The 18756-nt window shown below is 43.0% G+C and overlaps 1 protein-coding gene across 1 annotated transcript in view; it reads left to right on the forward strand.

Annotated features, from left to right (window-relative positions):
• LOC142075013 (FYN-binding protein 1-like) overlaps positions 1–18756 on the forward strand; it is a 121270-nt gene that overhangs the window by 9421 nt on the left and 93093 nt on the right. Inside the window, 2 exon segments of the mRNA XM_075136004.1 lie at positions 4103–4231; positions 8115–8293. Coding sequence (XP_074992105.1) covers positions 4103–4231; positions 8115–8293 — 308 coding nt within the window.

The raw sequence follows: 18756 nt of genomic DNA on the forward strand, positions 1-18756 counted from the left end.
GAGATCAAATGCATATAAGGGAAAACTAAAATAACTTTTATAACTGATTCATTAAAATAATGCTGAAGAGAGAGGTCTGTACTATAAAGAGAAACTGACATACTGCACTGTCTTTGTATTGGTATGAGTTTTCTTGGGACGGAAATGGACCATTTAAATCTAAAAGTATTAATCTCCACAGACTCAAAAGATCAGGTTCTGTAGCTCAGAGTATATTACAGGCTGCTTGCAGTCTAATAGGAGTTTTGACCTCAAATTCTTGCTCAGAGATCAGTTCAGAAAATGATTCGTGATCTGTCACTGGCAGAGGTCTATCACTGTAAACTCACGTTGCTGCAGGTTAGTGGAGTGGCAGTCCCTGGTCAAGAACCCTCCAGGGCTCACCTGCAAGTTAAAGCCAGGAGCAGCCTGGGGACATCAGGAGAGTAAGGGATTTTGTACATGCTGGACGGCAGGAATGATTGCACCTACAAAAATTTCCTCACAGAGCTTTAGATGCCTGAAGATTTCTGCCAGTCCTAAGCAGCATCTGAGCAGTTTAAGATCCCTTAAATGGTGCCAGCTAATGTGATGGTCAGTTGCTAAATCCCTTTTATGTACCTCCTATTAGGCACTACTGTTAAGGGAGTCGCATAAGTACTGCAGATAATAGGGTTTGGAAGGCATGTGTTTGCTTAGAGCCTTAAGTGCAACTATTTCACAAGATGTCATGTGTTACGGGCAGCAGCTAGGTCCTAGTTTAGATTATGATATAAAACCATCCACAGTGTAATTTATGAAAATATCAGTCACTAAACCTAGAGTTAGAATGTATGTATGGGTCACATGCCTCAAAGGGATTTTTTCCTGATTAATTTTCATTTTATGATGTTATTTTGGATTTTTTTGTTTTTAATTGGAGCTGTGCCCTTCCTTCTGACAGTCTGAGAATAACAGAGAAGTGATCCAAAAAAGAGAGAACTTAGTTCTGCTCTGACTATAAACAAAGACAAAACTCCAGCTGACCTCAGTGGGCAGCTTCTGTTATCTGGCAAGCCGCATGGAATTACTTTTCTATGTTATGAAAGTCAGAAAGGCACTTTTGGTAGATATTGTACTTAAAGAGAAGACCTTGTTGTCAAATAGATCACAAAGGGCTTGCTGAAATTAGTAAGGGGAGAGTTCTGCAAAACTGGAAGAACTGAAATGATCTAAATCTCTTGCTGCTTCCTCAGTTTAAATTGGAGAACTTTTAATTTCAATTAAACAAGTTTGTCCCTGTTCCAAAATGCTAGATCGCATACCATGTTTAAAAGTGCTACAGTTTCTTTATAAGTATAATAGAACAGATTTTCCTGCTGTGCTGCATACCAGAATGGCACTCTCATCTGCTTTCTTCTCCCTGCATTCAGAACCAAACCTTTCTGCATGTAAAAGGAAAGATTCAGCTGGGAAGATTCCAAATCCAGAGTCGTGATGTCCGTCTCACAGATAGTTTCCTTGATGATCTAAACTTTTTGCCTGCTGAATATGATAAGGGGGAATATTTCAAATTCCTAGAACATTATGGAACTCACTATGTGGTCTCTGGAACTGTGGGGGGAAAATATGAACTGTGTATGTGCTGGATGATAACGCTATGTCTTGAATAGGTATGCATTCTGTTGGCCTAGCTATGATATGCAGATTATCACCAAGTCCCCAGTCATGCAAAGAGATGGATGAGGATAGACTCATGTATATGGAGCACTACTGAGAAGAGCACAGTTCAGTGTGTGCTGCTTGTGGCACACCAGTGACATTACAGAATTACATGAGTTCAACAGAGATGACAGTCAGTCTTTGTAACTTCTAACATTATTTGAAGTCTGTATTTTAACTCTGTAACTGAGAAAAAAAATCTTAAACCTCTTCAAAATATTAGCAATACTAATTGGTGTGTGTATTGGGATTGCGTGGCAAGGTTTTGGTAGCGGAGGGGCTACAGGGGTGGCTTCTGTGAGAAGCTGCTAGAAGCTTCCCCCATGTCCGATAGAGCCAATGCCAGCCGGCTCCAAGATGGACCTGCCACTGGCCAAGGCCGAGCCAATCGGCGACGGTGGTAGCGCCTCTGTGATAACATATTTAAGAAGGGGAAAAAGTTGCTGCGTGACAGCAACTGCAGCCAGAGAGAGGGGCGAGAATATGTGAGGGAAACAACTCTGCAGACACCAAGATCAGTGAAGAAAGAGGGGGAGGAGGTGCTCCAGGGAGCAGAGCAGAGATTCCCCTGCAGCCCACAGTGAAGACCATGGTGAGGCAGGCTGTCCCCCTGCAGCCCATGGAGGACCCCATGCCGGAGCAGGTGGATGCGCCCAAAGGAGGCTGTGACCCTGTGGGAAGCCCATGCTGGAGCAGGCTCCTGGCAGGACCTGTGACTCCATGGAGAGAGGAGCCCACGCTGGAGCAGGTTTGCTGGCAGGACTTGTGACCCTGTGGGGGACCCATGCTGGAGCAGTCTGTTCCTGAAGGACTGCACCTCGTGGAAGGGACCCATGCTGGAGCAGTTTGTGAAGAACTGCAGCCCAGGGGAAGGACCCATGCTGGGGAAGTTTGTGGAGGACCGTCTCCTGTGGGAGGGACCCCATGCTGGAGTAGGGGAAGAGTGTGAGGAGGAAGGAGCAGCAGAGACAACGTGTGATGAACTGACTGCAACCCCCATTCCCCATCCCCCTGTGCCGCTCGGGGGGAGGAGGTAGAGAACATGGGGAGTGAAGTTGAGCCTGGGAAGAAGGGAGAGGTGGGGGGAAGGTGTCTTTAAGATTTGTTTTTATTTCTTGTTATTCCACTCTGATTTGACTGGTAATAAATTAAATTAATTTTCCCCAAGTCAAGTCTGTTTTGCCCGTGACAGTAATTGGTGAATGATCTCTCCCTGTCCTTATTTTGACCCACGAGCCTTTCGTTATATTTTCTCTCCCCTGTCCAGCTGAGGAGGGGAGTGATAGAGTGGCTTTGGTGGGCACCTGGCATCCAGCCAGGGTCAACCCACCACAGTATGATATGATTCACAAGAGATCCCAGTGCCTAGAACATCTGCCTAAACCTTAAATCCAATTTGCTAGTTGGTACCTTCTTGTGGTACAATCACTCTAAGAATATGGTGGTGGCATAAAATAAGAAATAAATTGAAGAACTTTCTAGAAATCACATGGTTCACTTAAGTGTGTTGAAACTGTTTTTATAGACTTTAACATTCACACTGGAATTTTCCTTGCCCTAGTTAAGATAGGAAAGTAGTAACTTAATCCTTCCCCATGTGCAGTTCAGATACATGTGGTTTTGTAATGGATTAAAGTGATCATTCTGGAATAAAGTTAGAAAAGGTAATTTTCATGCTGATTTTGGAGGTCAGAAAATAAGTACCTGCTGCATGCAGCATCAACAACAATATTACTATCAGATGTTCAGAATATGCAAAGGGACATGGGGCAAAGATGTCACTTATGTATCCCAGTATTATTCTGTTCAGCACCTGGAGATTGTGGTGCTGTTTTTTTAAGTACCAGTCTTAAGCAAAATTATTTCTGAACATGAAGGTAAAGTTCCAGATGATATGTTTGAGTTTAATAAATAGAAAGGAGGTGTTGGAGGTAGTAGAGGACAGAGGAGGATTGGAACTCATGGGAATAGAGTACTTGTAAGAGATTAGCGGCATTAATTAACTTTATGGGGAAAAGGAGTGGAGAAACCATGTGTTTGAGGTTGGGAGACAGAGACTGGGAGGACTGAATAATTTAGCACACAGAAAGATAAGCAGCTGAGAAAGACAAAATTCTCATAGAATAGATGGAAAGAGTGGTCCCTTGAGGGACATCTACTTTCAGCTAGATGAAGGAAAATAGAAATCAATTTTTGGAGGGTTTTGGTATTTTCCTGATCACTGTAGATCTCACCTGCCTCTGTGCAGGCACTTCAAATGCAATCATCCTCACATTCATTTCATGGAAGAGGAGAAAGCAGAGGAGAAATGGGAAGAAAGCCATAAACATTTCCAATAGCCCTGAAATTTATCCTCCAAGAATAATAATATCACATTATTTATGGTCATTCTGTCCCTCTAATCACCTATTTCTACTTCCAGGTATCACTGTAGAAGATGTGAAAAGATGCTTCGGCTATCACTTAGATGCCAATATTGCATATAAAGACTTAAATGCCAATGTTAATATTAATGGTGGTAAATGTGAAAAGATTAATGTGAAGGACAATTGTAAGTATATCCTTATTTTACATTATATCTTTTCCTTAAGGAAAAACGATACCAATTTCTTCTCCTTTTATAATCAATATAATTATTGCTGTTAGGGAAAGGACAAATCCAGTAGCCCAGTAGAGGTGAGGCTGACATACTTCCACGCTCCCAGGTCAAGCCAGGCTGAGCATGTGTTCCCAGTAGGCACACACACAAACACACTTATATAACACATATATACATAATACACATGTCTGGCCACACAAATCAATATAGACAGAAACACAGCACTCAGGCAAACACAAACAGCACCAATGGCTTCATCCTGTTCTCCTCTCTGATCAGGTTGAAAGTCTATTAGTGGGAAATGTCACAGAATCACAGAATGGTTGAGGTTGGAAGGTCCTCTGGAGGCCATCTTGTCCAACTCCCCTGCTCAAGCAGGGTCATCTAGAGCAGATGTGCTCCCACATACGTGCAAACAGGTCTTAGTCAACCCCAGGACCTCAGGGTCTCTCCAGTATTTGGCCTAGAACCCCTGGTCACTCCAGTAGCCAGCTCCTCTGGCTGTCTCACTCTAGAGACATGTACATATCCAGGCCAGACTTACAGCCACTTTGATACTTGGCTCCCAAGCCACTTACCCTATTCATCTGCTAGTCTTGCTTGATATTTGCTAGTGATCACACTGACATATGTATCCTCTCTCACTCCAGTTAATGGCACCAAAAACACCAAGTCCCTATCACCCATTGTCCAACTCCAGTTGCTGGCACACAGATCTCCATACACATGCATGCATGCATGCAGAATAGAGTCCCCTCACCCTCACCCAGGAAAATAGTTAGAAATGGAATTTAATGAGAAGCCAGGACAGACTGCAAAGATCAAGGACAGTACATGGCAGAGAAGCTCACTGATCAGCCACCTTTCTACATGCAATCAGCCCCTTTTTTGCCTTTATCCCTCTATTTTCCCATGCTTGTTCCTCCCAAAGCCACGTTGATCCCCCCCTTACCTCTTCAATGGTACTCCCCTAAATATACCCTAAGTATTTAAGTTTTGTACAATCCCAAACCACCCTTCTTTGCATCCAGAGTACTCATCCTCAGCCCCATCCTGTGGAGGTAATGGCTCTGCTGGGACAGGCCTGGGAGGAGTCAAGGCAGGGGCTCCCTTTCTCTGATTAGGCTACTTGTGTTCCCCTGCCTGTCACTGTTCCTCTCTGCTCCTTTGTGTGTCTGGAGATGAGTATTTTATCACATGACCTAAAAATTGCAAAAGGCAAGGAGATTTATTACCGAACACAGAAGAGGCAATTATTTTCAGTCTTGTAGTGCTCTGTTCTTGTGTTTTAGTTATGAAGCACAAGCTCCTACTATTCCAGTTCCTGCCCTTTTCTAGTTCAGCTCAGGTCATACAGTAGCATTACTCATATTATCTTTGGCTTGTTATCAAATGGCTATGATCTCCATGATGTCTCTCCCTTTGCCCTACCCCTTCTTTTCCTTTCAGATATAGGGTTTTCTGATTTAATTGCAAAATAGATTTCCTCCCACATAAGAGGTATGAGCAAAGAAAGATTGAATTCCACCACAACCAGTGAGTGAAGGGTTCTTCTCTCTACTGTCAGTGTGGCGGTGTGCTCCCCCCCCCAGCATAAGCAATAACCACCAGTGGGGGTTGTGATGGCTGCATCCAGCTTATGCTGGACTTTGGGGATGGATGGCAACATAGTAGCCAAATATTGTCTGGAGCAGTGACCCAAAGGTCTTGCTGGTATGCAAATATGACTATAAGTCAATCATCTTACTCTATAAATAGTGGACAGCCCAGGGCCCGTTGAGCTCTCCTGCACAGCAGCAGGCTGCACACCAGGATCTCCCCTTGAGTAGAATCATAGAATCATAGAATCATAGAATCATTAAGGTTGGAAAAGACCTCTAAGATCATCGAGTCCAACCATCAACCCAACACCACCATGCCCACTACACCATGTCCCTAAGCACCTTGTCTACACGTCTTTTAAATACTTCCAGGGATGATGACTCAACCACTTCCCTGGGCAGCCTGTTCCAAGGCCTGACCACTCTTTCCGTGAAGAAATTTTTCCTAATGTCCAGCCTAAACCACCCTTGGCGCAACTTGAGGCCATTTCCTCTCGTCCTATCGCTAGTTACTTGGGAGAAGAGACCAACACCCACCTCGCTACAACCTCCTTTCAGGTAGTTGTAGAGCGCGATGAGGTCTCCCCTCAGCCTCCTCTTCTCCAGGCTAAACAACCCCAGTTCCCTCAGCCGCTCCTCATAAGACTTGTGCTCCGGACCCTTCACCAGCTTCGTTGCCCTCCTCTGGACACGCTCCAGCACCTCCATGTCCTTCTTGTAGTGAGGGGCCCAAAACGGAACACAGTATTTGAGGTGCAGCCTCACCAGTGCTGAGTACAGGGGCACGATCACCTCCCTGCTCCTGCTGGCCACACTATTTCTAATACAGGCCAGGATGCCGTTGGCCTTCTTGGCCACCTGGGCACACTGCCGGCTCATGTTCAGCTGGCTGTCAACCACCACCCCCAGGTCCTTTTCCTCCGGGCAGCTTTCCAGCCACTCTTCCCCAAGCCTGTAGTGTTGCCTGGGGTTGTTGTGGCCCAAGTGCAGGACCCGGCACTTGGCCTTGTTGAATCTCATACAGTTGGCCTCGGCCCATCGATCCAGCCTGTCCAGGTCCCTCTGCAGAGCCTTCCTACCCTCCAGCAGATCAACACTCCTGCCCAACTTGGTGTCGTCTGCAAACTTACTGAGGGAGCACTCGATCCCCTCATCCAGATCATTGATAAAGATATTGAACAGGACCGGCCCCAGTACTGAGCCCTGGGGAACACCGCTCGTGGCCGGCCGCCAACTGGATTTAACTCCGTTCACCACAACTCTCTGGGCTTGGCCGTCCAGCCAGTTTTTTACCCAGCGAAGAATGTACCTGTCTAAGCCATGAGCCGCCAGCTTCTCTAGGAGAATGCTGTGGGAGACAGTGTCAAAGGCTCTACTGAAGTCCAGGTAGACCACATCCACAGCCTTTCCCTCATCCACTAGATGGGTCACCTGGTCATAGAAGGAGATCAGGTTGGTCAAACAGGACCTGCCTTCCATGAACCCGTGCTGGCTGGGCCTGATCCCCTGGTTGTCCCGGACATGCCTTGTGAGCACCCTCAAAACGAACCGCTCCATGATCTTCCCCGGCACCGAGGTCAGGCTGACCGGCCTGTAGTTCCCCGGATCCTCCTTCCAGCCCTTCTTGTATATGGGCGTCACATTGGTAAGCCTCCAGTCGTCCGGGACCTCCCCAGTTGACCAGAGTAGGGACGCCTCTCAAGGTTACTCCTTGAGGTTGAGAGATTCCTTGCCTCAACAGATCCTCAGTAAGTGACTAATAGCATGCTAAACTTTGAAATCTTAGCTAAGTGAATTAAAGGATTGATTGCACATATATAATCCTTTAGATATAAACCGTTGACCAAGTCTGGGACTAGGACTGGATCCAGCCACACCTAGACTTCTGTCTGAGAAGGAGTTTAGAAAGCAAGGAGGTCCTTTCTGAACCTCATGACTCAACGGGAGGGTCTCCCTGACAGTTTTATCTGACCCTGTCCTCTATGCAGTAAATAATCAAGTGTACCTTGCCATTGAATCTTGTTAAACCACTGTTGCATTTACCATTGAACTTTGTTAACTCACTGTTTTATATCAATAAAGTATATTGTTGCTTCTCTCTTATGAGTGAAGTGCACTCACTCCATCCGTGACAGTCATTTTACAGAGATGGACTGGTTGTGCTAAAAGGACAACTGTTCTTCAAAATGTATGGGCATTAAACTTTTTTCTTCATCCCTTCTTTCTTTCTGCAGCAGAGCTTAAGGATGATGCTGTCATTGATGATGTAATTTCCTTAGTTGATGGAGGGAAGATTGACTTTTCAGTTAAAATAAAAGAAATGTTACTGCAAGGATCCAAAATGGTTGACATAGAGGATTACATACAGTGGGCTAAGTCTTTGGTTGATGTTCCTGTAGTGATACAGCAACGGGTAAGTACAACCTCTTCAAAGGTGTGGTTCTTACAGTTTGAAAGCTTTTGTTCTAAGATGGAGGTGAGGCTCCAAGTTTATAATGAACTTTCAGGTATTTTCTTCATCTTGACAGTTTCTTCAGATGCTTACTCTAGTGATATGTATATCAAAAGGATTCAGAACTACGGAAAAGTCTGTTATGCATGGGCTTTTTTCTTCTACAGCCTTCTCTAATACATACACTTGTTCCAGTTAAGATGAGAAATGCGTATTTAAAGAAGCAAAATTTGGAAAGAGCAATTGAAGACTACATTACTGAATACAGTGTGTGCAAATGTGAACCGTGCAAAAATGGATGGAGCCTGTACATGCATGTGCTCAAGCTATTTTAAGGGAATTGCTTGTCAGATTCCCAAATCTACATTAACTAAAGCTTAGTAAATACTCCAGACAGACTAAAATGAGCATATTTGTTATTATGAACAATATCCTGACAAAAGGAGCCTTCATAAGGACAGAAGTATGTCATAGTACTCCCTTATACCTACTGCTGTTAAATCTCATGGGTATATGGTATGGAAGTTACTGTAAGTTACTGGGTTCTTTCCATAAAGAGGGCACTCTAATTTAGAGTTCATTGTCCCACATACATCATTGTGTCTTGGAATGACACCCCAAATTCATTTAAGTAAATAGGAGCATTATTGAAGCATGGTGCAGTAATGGTAAACTGATTTCAGGCAAAAGCAATCTCACCACATCATAAGCTATTTTGTCTTCAATTTCCTGCAAAAGCACTGTGTTTGCTAACACATGATCACATTTCATAATTACTGTGCTAGCTTAATATCAGATTGGTCCACAAAGGGGAAGAGGGAGATGAATGCAGTTCTCCAACTGATAATGTAAAACATTTATTGTGCAGTAAACTCATTCCCTGTGGCCAAGTTTTTAAAGCACAGGTGCCCAAAATGGGCCTTAGAACTTGATGTTCAGGCAGCTTCCTAGGGTGACAAAAATGTTGAAACTTCTGGGCCCTTAAGCAGTGCCACTGACAAGGGCGTTTTCAAAAGCTAAATCTGTGCAGATGGGATGTATGCTGGAGGGTGCAAAGATCTGCAGAGTCACCATAACTGAGAACGTAAGAATTGAATCATGGTCCACCTTGTCTACCCTTAAAAGTGCTGAGTAAAAAGCTCTAATTAATCTTTCTGTCACTGCACAGAAGACAGAGAGATGCTGGACTAATCCTAGTATGGTGTCTTAATACCAGTTGTCACTGATGGAGGCTGGAGCTGTTGGAGTGCCTGGTCCACCTGCATCAATGGAGAAAGCACTCGAACTCGCCAATGTAATAATCCTACACCAGAACCTGGTGGCAGACCATGCCAAGGAGAAAGCATTGAAAAACGGCCCTGTGGAGAAGCAAAATACTTATGCTGCTCAAAAACAGATAAGCAGCCTTTCTTAAGTACTAATGTGTTATTGCAGTTTAGAATAAATGGTCAGCCAATATTTGCGGCATTTCAGTGATACAGTTGAAGAAGTGATGGATAAGCCCGCTTACATGTTTCATTTAAATCTGTGACTTGATATAGCTTTTAAAAACAGCCACCTTGTAGCTCTAATTTGTGAATGGTTAGATTTGTATTTGAATGTCTTGATGAGTAACATTATATCACTGAACTCCGAGAGTAAAATGGAGTTCTGGATAAGAACAGACTGAAAATCCATCTCTTAAAATCCAGATTTCACCTCCAGTCAGACTCCATCAGAAAAATTATGCCTTGGGGAGAGGGAAAGAGACACATTTTCCAGACACGAAATATAAAGACATTTGGGAGTCTGAATTCTCTTACTTGATAAGTAGTATGCTTAAATCCAACAAAGCTACTCTTATAGCAGTTTTGATACTTTTAGCTTGGAAAAATAGTTTAAGAAAATGTTTAGCAACATGGGTTTGTCAGTTTTTTATTTTTAATATAATACTGCAAAGCAAAGCAAAAAAATAAGCAGGATTTTGAGGATGGATGCTTGGGTCCATAAAATGGCAAGGTGGTCTCAACTTTCTTCACCTGCTGAAAACAAGAAACTTGTATGCCACCTGGATGTGACAGTAAGAGTTTTCAGGCCCAGGAGGAAGCATTTGGGTTTTATGCTTAACATGTTACCATAAGTTCCTTCTCTTCTGCAAGGCCACAAGAAGAGGTGGCAAGATAGGGAAAGGATCTTGCATGTTTCCCCACTGAAACATTCTGATGGTAAGTCAGTCTTGCAACATGACCTCTACCTGCGCCAAAGATATGTATCAGAAGATTTCTTCTATGCCAGGCCTCTCTCATCTTCAGTAGAGTTCAGCTATGTCTAATATTCTACTTGTGAAGCACCCTGAAGAAAGCATGGCCAGCAAGACATAATAGCGCTTATGGGCCATCTAGTCCTACATCAGAGAATTACAAACTGCTTCCTACAGCACCGCATCTCCAGGCTATCAAAGCTACTTATTCCATAAGTTATTCCTCAGGTGGAGGAGAGAAAATTGAGAGAAGAATATGATACAGAGCTGGAAAACCAAGAGTAATATGAGGAAGACAAGTATAAGAAGTAGGGGACATTAATTAAAACTAGCAAATGGCTGATTCAAAACAGACTGAAGACTGGTCCTTCACACAGTGGGCATACCAAAAGTAAATATGCATTTTGAAAACCTCAAGACAAACTAATAGAAGGTTCTCAAACATGTAGATAATCATGCTCGCTCAGGAAGTCTCTGAAGCATCAATTTTAGCGGAATGGGAGAGTATTCTGAGGAAGTATTTCTATGTGTTTCCCTACTCCTGGACATTCTCCAGGTCTGTGCTATTGTCCTCTTGTTAAAAACAGGGTATCAAGCTAGCCTTTGCTTGATCTAGTGCAGTTGGTCTTATTTAAAAAAAAAAAAAATCTTATGAGCAGCTTAATTTTATTCCTGCAATATATCATTGCCATGTTTCTATTCAGCCATGATGGCAAATACCATGATGATTATTCATGATACATACATATTCAGATATGTTTCCTCATGTATGGCATAGTAAAAGCTCTTTTAAAAAAAATTAACCTAACTTTGGTTCCTGATATATCAGACATGTTGAGTACTCACTCTTCCAGCAGAAGTCAGATACTTAAGTCTTCTGAAAATCACAATATGTATTTTGATTCATTCTTCATTAGAATTATTTTACATTACAGTTTGAGAGACAGTGAAATCATGTTCTTGGTGAGCCATGAGAGTACTATTTCACTTAAATTTTGACATATATATGTTATAGCTACTATCTTCTATCACTTCTTCATTATTTTTTCTCTTTTTTAGAAAACAATAATGGATTCCAAACCAATTCTAAAAATCACAGTTTCTGCTGGCCAGCTAGCTACCCCAGAGCAATGGAACGCCATGATTTAAAAGCACCTGCAGCTTAAATGATTGCTAATCAAAACAAAGTAATATACCAATAAACATCTTAACAGAGATGAACTGATGCAGTGGGTGTGGTCCATCTTTTATTTGTCTGCAGCTGTCATTAGAACATGAATTATTTATCTTTATTAGTCAATGGCATAATGGTGCCCCCTTGTCAATGCTTTTTTCATAATTCTTTGTGGTATATGTTTTCAAACTGATTTTCAAGAATTCAAATCCAGCATGAATATCAGAATAATGTATATAAGCTCAGCTGATTGATGGTAAAGAACCTGGGAGAGTCATTGATCTTCAGCAAAATGCCCCTGTGGATTTATTTCCAACCCCACATCTTACATCTCATTCATGCCCTGAATCACCAGTATGTTTAATTACATGCAACTTTACTAGATTTATTACTTTTGCTCCTCCAAACATTTGCTGAATAGCCTGATATTGTATCTTGTCTATGTCAATGTGTTAAAGATTTTTATATTAAAGCAGAGGTACATTACAAAAGGATAGAAGAGTTGCTATATTGCCATCCATATTTTTAGCAAAACTTCCAAAGGAAACAAGGCTGAGGCAATTGTTCTGTAATTGCACCTACCTGTCAGTCTTCCTCAGTAACTTTTGAACCTAGTGGACAATTACTAGAAAATTTGATTGGGGTGGGGAGGAAGGATACTTCTCAAAGAAACTTCATGAAAAAAGGCAGCTAATTTGAGTAAACAAAAGGAAATTAGTGTCCCTGTTGAGGAAAAGGTATTAATGTTAACCCAGCTATTCTACTAGACACCAGAAGATTTACATGGAAGCAAGATACAAGAAAACAGATTGCTTTTAACAAGTTAAGAACAAAGGTATATGAGGACTGAGCAGTTTGGAAACACAGGAATGGTAAAAGCCATCAGATCAATGAGATCAGTCCCTTGCATACATGCAGTCCAGGTCTGGAAGAGTCCCCTGGAACCTTCTTTCCCTGCCTCCTGCCCACCACAAATGGCCCTGAAGACTTTTAGTATCAAAGACCAAACATCACAAAAGAAAGCAGGAGAGAGAACTGTTCTCCAGGCCCCTACAGTAGGAGAGCATTCGAAAAGTGAAAGTGTACTGATGACCAAAGAAAGTGAATCACACCCTGTGCTACAAAGGCAGACCAAAATGCCTTTCACTGGTTCCTGCCACCATGAACAGTTCCCTCCACACCACAGAAGTGGAAATAGGCTTCCGCTAATTAATAGGCTTCCACAAATTAATATTCCCAAGTGCAAAGATAGGATTTTCTCAATGGACGGAGGACACATGCACCTAGCATCCCTGCAGTCTTCCTGGGACATTTCAGAAAGCCCCAAACCTAACACTTATGTACTTTACTGCACTGTGCACCTGGAATAAAGCTGCTCTCGGTGGAAGATCTGATGTTACTGCCTCATTGTGGGAGCAGCAGGAATCTTCATCAAGAGCAGAGCTATCAGATATCAGGAAATCCCTAACAGAGTAATTCCTCAAGAGTTGCACATGCAAACATTCCTGGTTAAAAAATAAAACCAGGATTGGCCTAGGGAAACCTACCATAGCCTGAGATTTAACCCTCAGTGTGACCAGACATGGTGACCAAGCATCTTTCCAGTACAGTTAGTATTCTCCATCTGACAAACAGATTTTTTTCCCTAACATAAGAATCCTCTCTGTCCCGTCATTAAAATCTCTTTCATAAATTGCTTATGTAGCATATGGAAACCTTAGTGATCTCCTTCCTCCTCTATCCTCTTTGGAAGATCATTACTGAATATGAACGAATATAAATGAATATAAAATTTTGTCTAATTCCCACTTCAAATGTATTCACAACCTATTTACACCCATTTGATTTCAATCCTTTATGTTTTAGTATAAATAATCATTCTTCCTTGATACTTACAGTCCTCATCATATCCCCTTTCATCTCCACTTTCTTAAGCTAGACAAGGCAAGCTCTTTTAGTGTCCTTTCATAAGCCAGGAAGTCCTTTCCCTACTCATCCTAGAAGACTTCACCTGTACCTGTGTCAGTTTAAATTCATGGTCACTCAACATAGTTGACTAGAACTGCACACAACACTCTAAATTAGCTCTCATCAGTGCTCTGCACAAAGTCTTTTCCTGTACCTCCTCAAAATCATTTGCCTACTGTGCCCTCAAATCACATGAGCTTTTCACATGTCCATGTCATGTCAGTGACTCATACTCGTTTTACAGTCAGTCAATGCATTCAGATACCAGTTCTCCTTCATTGTCTCCCTGGCTCAAAGCAAAAATTCTTGTTCTTAGCCCTAAGTATATGACTTTATTATTAAACTTTGGTTTACTTCTATCACTCCAATACACAGTCTTCTCATTCTTCCTGTGTAATGACCTGATTCTTCCCAGTATTAGCAGTACCATTCAGTTAGTACATCTTCAGATAACATCAGCTCTTGAACCAGATTCCTGACCCAAGTAATGAGCAGGATCAGTCCCATGACCTATGCCTGCAGAACACTGCTAGTAATCCCAGTTAAACTCAGGAATTCCCCTTCCACTTCTAAACTGATGTTGCTTTAGCCAGCTCCTTTTCTACCTTGCAGTGTTTCTGACAGATCACATCCTCTCCTATTCTCATCACTTAAAATTCATCAAAGGACATTATATTAAATACTCTGCTTAAATCTAGATAGATAAAGTTAATTGTATTACCTTTGCCTAAAATGCCAGTTAAACTTTGTAAAACAGATATTAAGTTATTCAGACATAATCCATCTTTAATGAAACCTACCTTAAATGTAGCTACATATACCTGATATTTTCTCTTTCAAATTGTTTTTTTCAAATCTGTTCTTAGAGTTGCATAATGTTGTGCTCAAGCAAATAAGCCTGTAGCTGCCCTAGTAATTTTCTGATTTTTAGAAAATAGGTAATATGTTTGCTAATTGCCACTATAGGTATCTGTAGTTGTATTTGCTATTATCACTATATTGATATATTGCATTGAAAGTTTAATTGAAAACCAATGGTTTGGAACTTACCTACAGCAATGAAGCAATCCTTTCAGTGCTCTACTACTGAGATTATGGGGAAATCCTGATTTCATCACAGAATGCAGTTTAAATCGTGCTTGTGACACAGATATGGTATTTTTGTTACTTTACTATCATTTTTATTTGTCCCTCACTACTTTATACAGAGAAGCTTGATTACTCAACTGTTTTTTTATTTAGTAGTTGGACATCACCCAAAATACATCAGTGCCCCCCCTTTTCCCCTGCATTTAGCATGTACTTCACTCCTCTCCTTCCTTCCTTCATCTCTTTTCATTCAGCTTGCTGAAGAACCTCTGTTTTAGCTTTCTTTGCTAGATCCAGCTCAGTGAGGTTTATGGCCATATGCCCTTTCTTCCTTCAACTTTTTGTGCATAGGGAGTCTGCAGAGTGCAGAACTTTAATTTAATATCCTGCTGGACCAGGACAACCCTATTTTTTCTGATAACATCAGCTATGAAGAGCTGAATAGTCAAAGGTTAATGGATAAAAATATAGTTCAGCTTATTAGAGGAAGAAAATGACTTCAGATTTTAAACATCCATGAAAATCTGAGCCAGAAGGAGAGGTGCATGGGGTTGGTAGTGAAGCCTGAATACATGAAAATTCAGGAACCCCAAATATAAAAGACAAAAACAAAATATATTTGCTTTTTTAATTCAGTCAAAGATTAGTGAAAACATGACTATATAATTTTCTCATCAGCATAGAGCTGTTTTTCATCATAATCTTGGAGGTCATAAAATGAATGAATGCTCATTCACTGTCATTTGTCCTTCACAGTGCTGCAGTGTATCCCAAACAAATGCTGTTAAAAATTCTGTTAGGTCTCTGATAATATGCAGAACAAGGATTTTGCTGATATCTTTTCCTGTGAAGGCTGGATAGACCACATACAATTTCAAAAAAGGAAGTGCACAGTGAAGAACAAAGAACGTTTCTGACTCTCCCTAGTACAGTGCATACTCTTTAGCAGACTTGTAGAGACAGAGAGCCTGAAACTATGGTAAGTACAGAGCTCTATTAATTTACTTTTTATTGCATGGATGCATAAGATTTAGTACTAAAACTGCAGTAGATGTGGCTGTAAAACTTTAAACGTATTTCTAATAGTTTTCAATTCAGTTCCTTGCAGCTGACTTCCTGCTTTTGAGGGCATGAAGAAATTTTTTAAGGTTTTTTAGCTCGTTCATCATGTGAACTGGTTTGTATGTGTCTTACTGATTCTGGCATTCAAAATTAAGGAAGAGACAACAGTTTCCTTCAAAGCTAAGCCAACAAATTAGTTTGTGTCTCTAGAGGAATTCCGCACTCAGGTGTCAATGTGACACCAAGCAAGAAATGGGAATGAGTCGAGCCCTTTAATTCGATTTCCAGAAAGCCATTGCACTATCTTATTTTGATTCAGAAGTACATTGTATTTAAAAAAAATGGAACCCCCCTCCCCTAGATTTATGCATTCATAGAATCATAGAATCATAGAATCATACAGGTTGGAAAAGACCTCTAAGATCATCGAGTCCAACCGTCAACCCAACACCACCATGCCCACTAAACCATGTCCCTAAGCACCTTGTCTACACGTCTTTTAAATACTTCCAGGGATGGGGACTCAACCACTTCCCTGGGCAGCCTGTTCCAAGGCCTGACCACTCTTTCAGTAAAGACATTTCTCCTGATGTCCAATCTAAACCTCCCTTGGCGTAACTTGAGGCCATTTCCTCTCGTCCTATCGCTAGTTACTTGGCAGAAGAGACCAACACCCACCTCGCTACAACCTCCTTTCAGGTAGTTGTAGAGCGCGATGAGGTCTCCCCTGAGCCTCCTCTTCTCCAGACTAAACAACCCCAGTTCCCTCAGCCGCTCCTCATAAGGCTTGTGCTCCAGGCCCTTCACCAGCTTCGTTGCCCTCCTCTGGACACGCTCCAGCACCTCCATGTCCTTCCTGTAGTGAGGGGCCCAGAACTGAACACAGTATTCGAGGTGCGGCCTCACTAGTGCCGAGTATAGGGGCACGATCACCTCCCTGCTCCTGCTGGCCACACTATTTCTGATACAGGCCAGGATGCCGTTGGCCTTCTTGGCCACCTGGGCACACTGCTGGCTCATGTTCAGCTGGCTGTCAACCACCACCCCCAGGTCCTTTTCCTCTGGGCAGCTCTCCAGCCACTCTTCCCCAAGCCTGTAGCGTTGCCTGGGGTTGTTGTGGCCCAAGTGCAGGACCCGGCACTTGGCCTTGTTGAATCTCATACAGTTGGCCTCGGCCCATCGATCCAGCCTGTCCAGGTCCCTCTGCAGAGCCTTCCTACCCTCCAGCAGATCAACACTCCCGCCCAACTTGGTGTCGTCTGCAAACTTACTGAGGGTGCACTCGATCCCCTCATCCAGATCATTGATAAAGATATTGAACAGGACCGGCCCCAGTACTGAGCCCTGGGGAACACCGCTCGTGGCCGGCCGCCAACTGGATTTAACTCCGTTGACCACAACTCTCTGGGCTTGGCCGTCCAGCCAGGTTTTTACCCAGCGAAGAGTGCACCTGTCTAGGCCGTGATCCGCCAGCTTCTCTAGGAGAATGCTGTGGGAGACAGTGTCAAAGGCTTTACTGAAGTCCAGGTAGACCACATCCACACCCTTTCCCTCATCCACTAGGCGGGTCACCTGGTCATAGAAGGTGATCAGGTTGGTCAAGCAGGACCTGCCTTCCATGAACCCGTGCTGGCTGGGCCTGATCCCCTGGTTGTCCCGGACATGGCTCGTGAGCGCCCTCAAAACCAACCGCTCCATGATCTTCCCCGGCACCGAGGTCAGGCTGACCGGCCTGTAGTTCCCCGGATCCTCCTTCCGGCCCTTCTTGTAGATGGGTGTCTCATTGGCAAGCCTCCAGTCGTCCGGGACCTCCCCAGTTAACCAGGACTGCTGGTAAATGATGGAGAGCGGCACGGCAAGCTCCTCCGCCAGCTCCCTCAGTACCCTCGGGTGGATCCGATCTGGCCCCATATACTTGTGAGCGTCCAGGAGGCGTAGCAGGTCATTAACTTCTTCTTCATGGATTATGGGGGGTTTATCCTGCTCGTCGTCCTTGTCTTCCAGCTCAGGGGGCTGAGTACCCTGAGGATAACCACTCTGACTACTAAAGACTGAGGCAAAGAAGGCATTAAGTACCTCAGCCTTATCCTCATCCTTGGTGGCAAAGTTCCCCCCCGCATCCAATAGAGGATGGAGATTCTCCTTGGCTCTCCTTTTGTCATTAATATACTTGTAAAAGCATTTTTTGTTGTCTCTCACGACAGTGGCCAGGTTGAGTTCTAGCTGGGCTTTTGCCTTTCTAATTTCCTCTCTGCACGACCTAACGCGATCCCTGTACTCTTCTTGAGTTGCCTGCCCCTTCTTCCACAAGTGATAAACTCTCCTTTTTTTCCTGAGTCCCAGCCAGAGCTCCCCGTTCAGCCAGGCCGGTCGTCTTCCCCGCCCGTTCTTCTTGCGGCACATGGGGACAGCCCGCTCCTGCGCCTTTAAGACTTCCTTCTTGAAGAACGTCCAGCCTTCCTGGACCCCTTTGCCCTTCAGGACTGTCTCCCAAGGGACCCTCTCTACCAGTGTCCTGAGCAGGCCAAAGTCCGCCCTCCGGAAGTCATGTGTAAATTTTCAGTATAGTTGGGGTTTTTTCACTAATCTTTAGAATTTGTTTCCTTAAAAAGACAATTTCTTTAAAGTTCCAAACCTTTATATATGCAGTTGTTTTTATAAGAATTTTATTAATAAACCAAATCAATAATTTCAAGGCAAGTGATTTTACAGATAAATGTTGAAAAGTGTGAAATCTGAATAGCTTTTCAGGCCACCTTTGCTCTGGGAAATAGTTTAGAACTCCTGGAGTAGCTTGTATAGTTTTATTATGGTACATATGCCCAAATAAAGCAATCTTTCCCTGAATTTTGTTTGTTTACACCAATAACTCAATTCAAGTCACTTGACTTA

This window comes from Calonectris borealis, chromosome W, assembly GCF_964195595.1.
Source record: "Calonectris borealis chromosome W, bCalBor7.hap1.2, whole genome shotgun sequence".
In the NCBI taxonomy this organism is placed as follows: domain Eukaryota; kingdom Metazoa; phylum Chordata; class Aves; order Procellariiformes; family Procellariidae; genus Calonectris; species Calonectris borealis.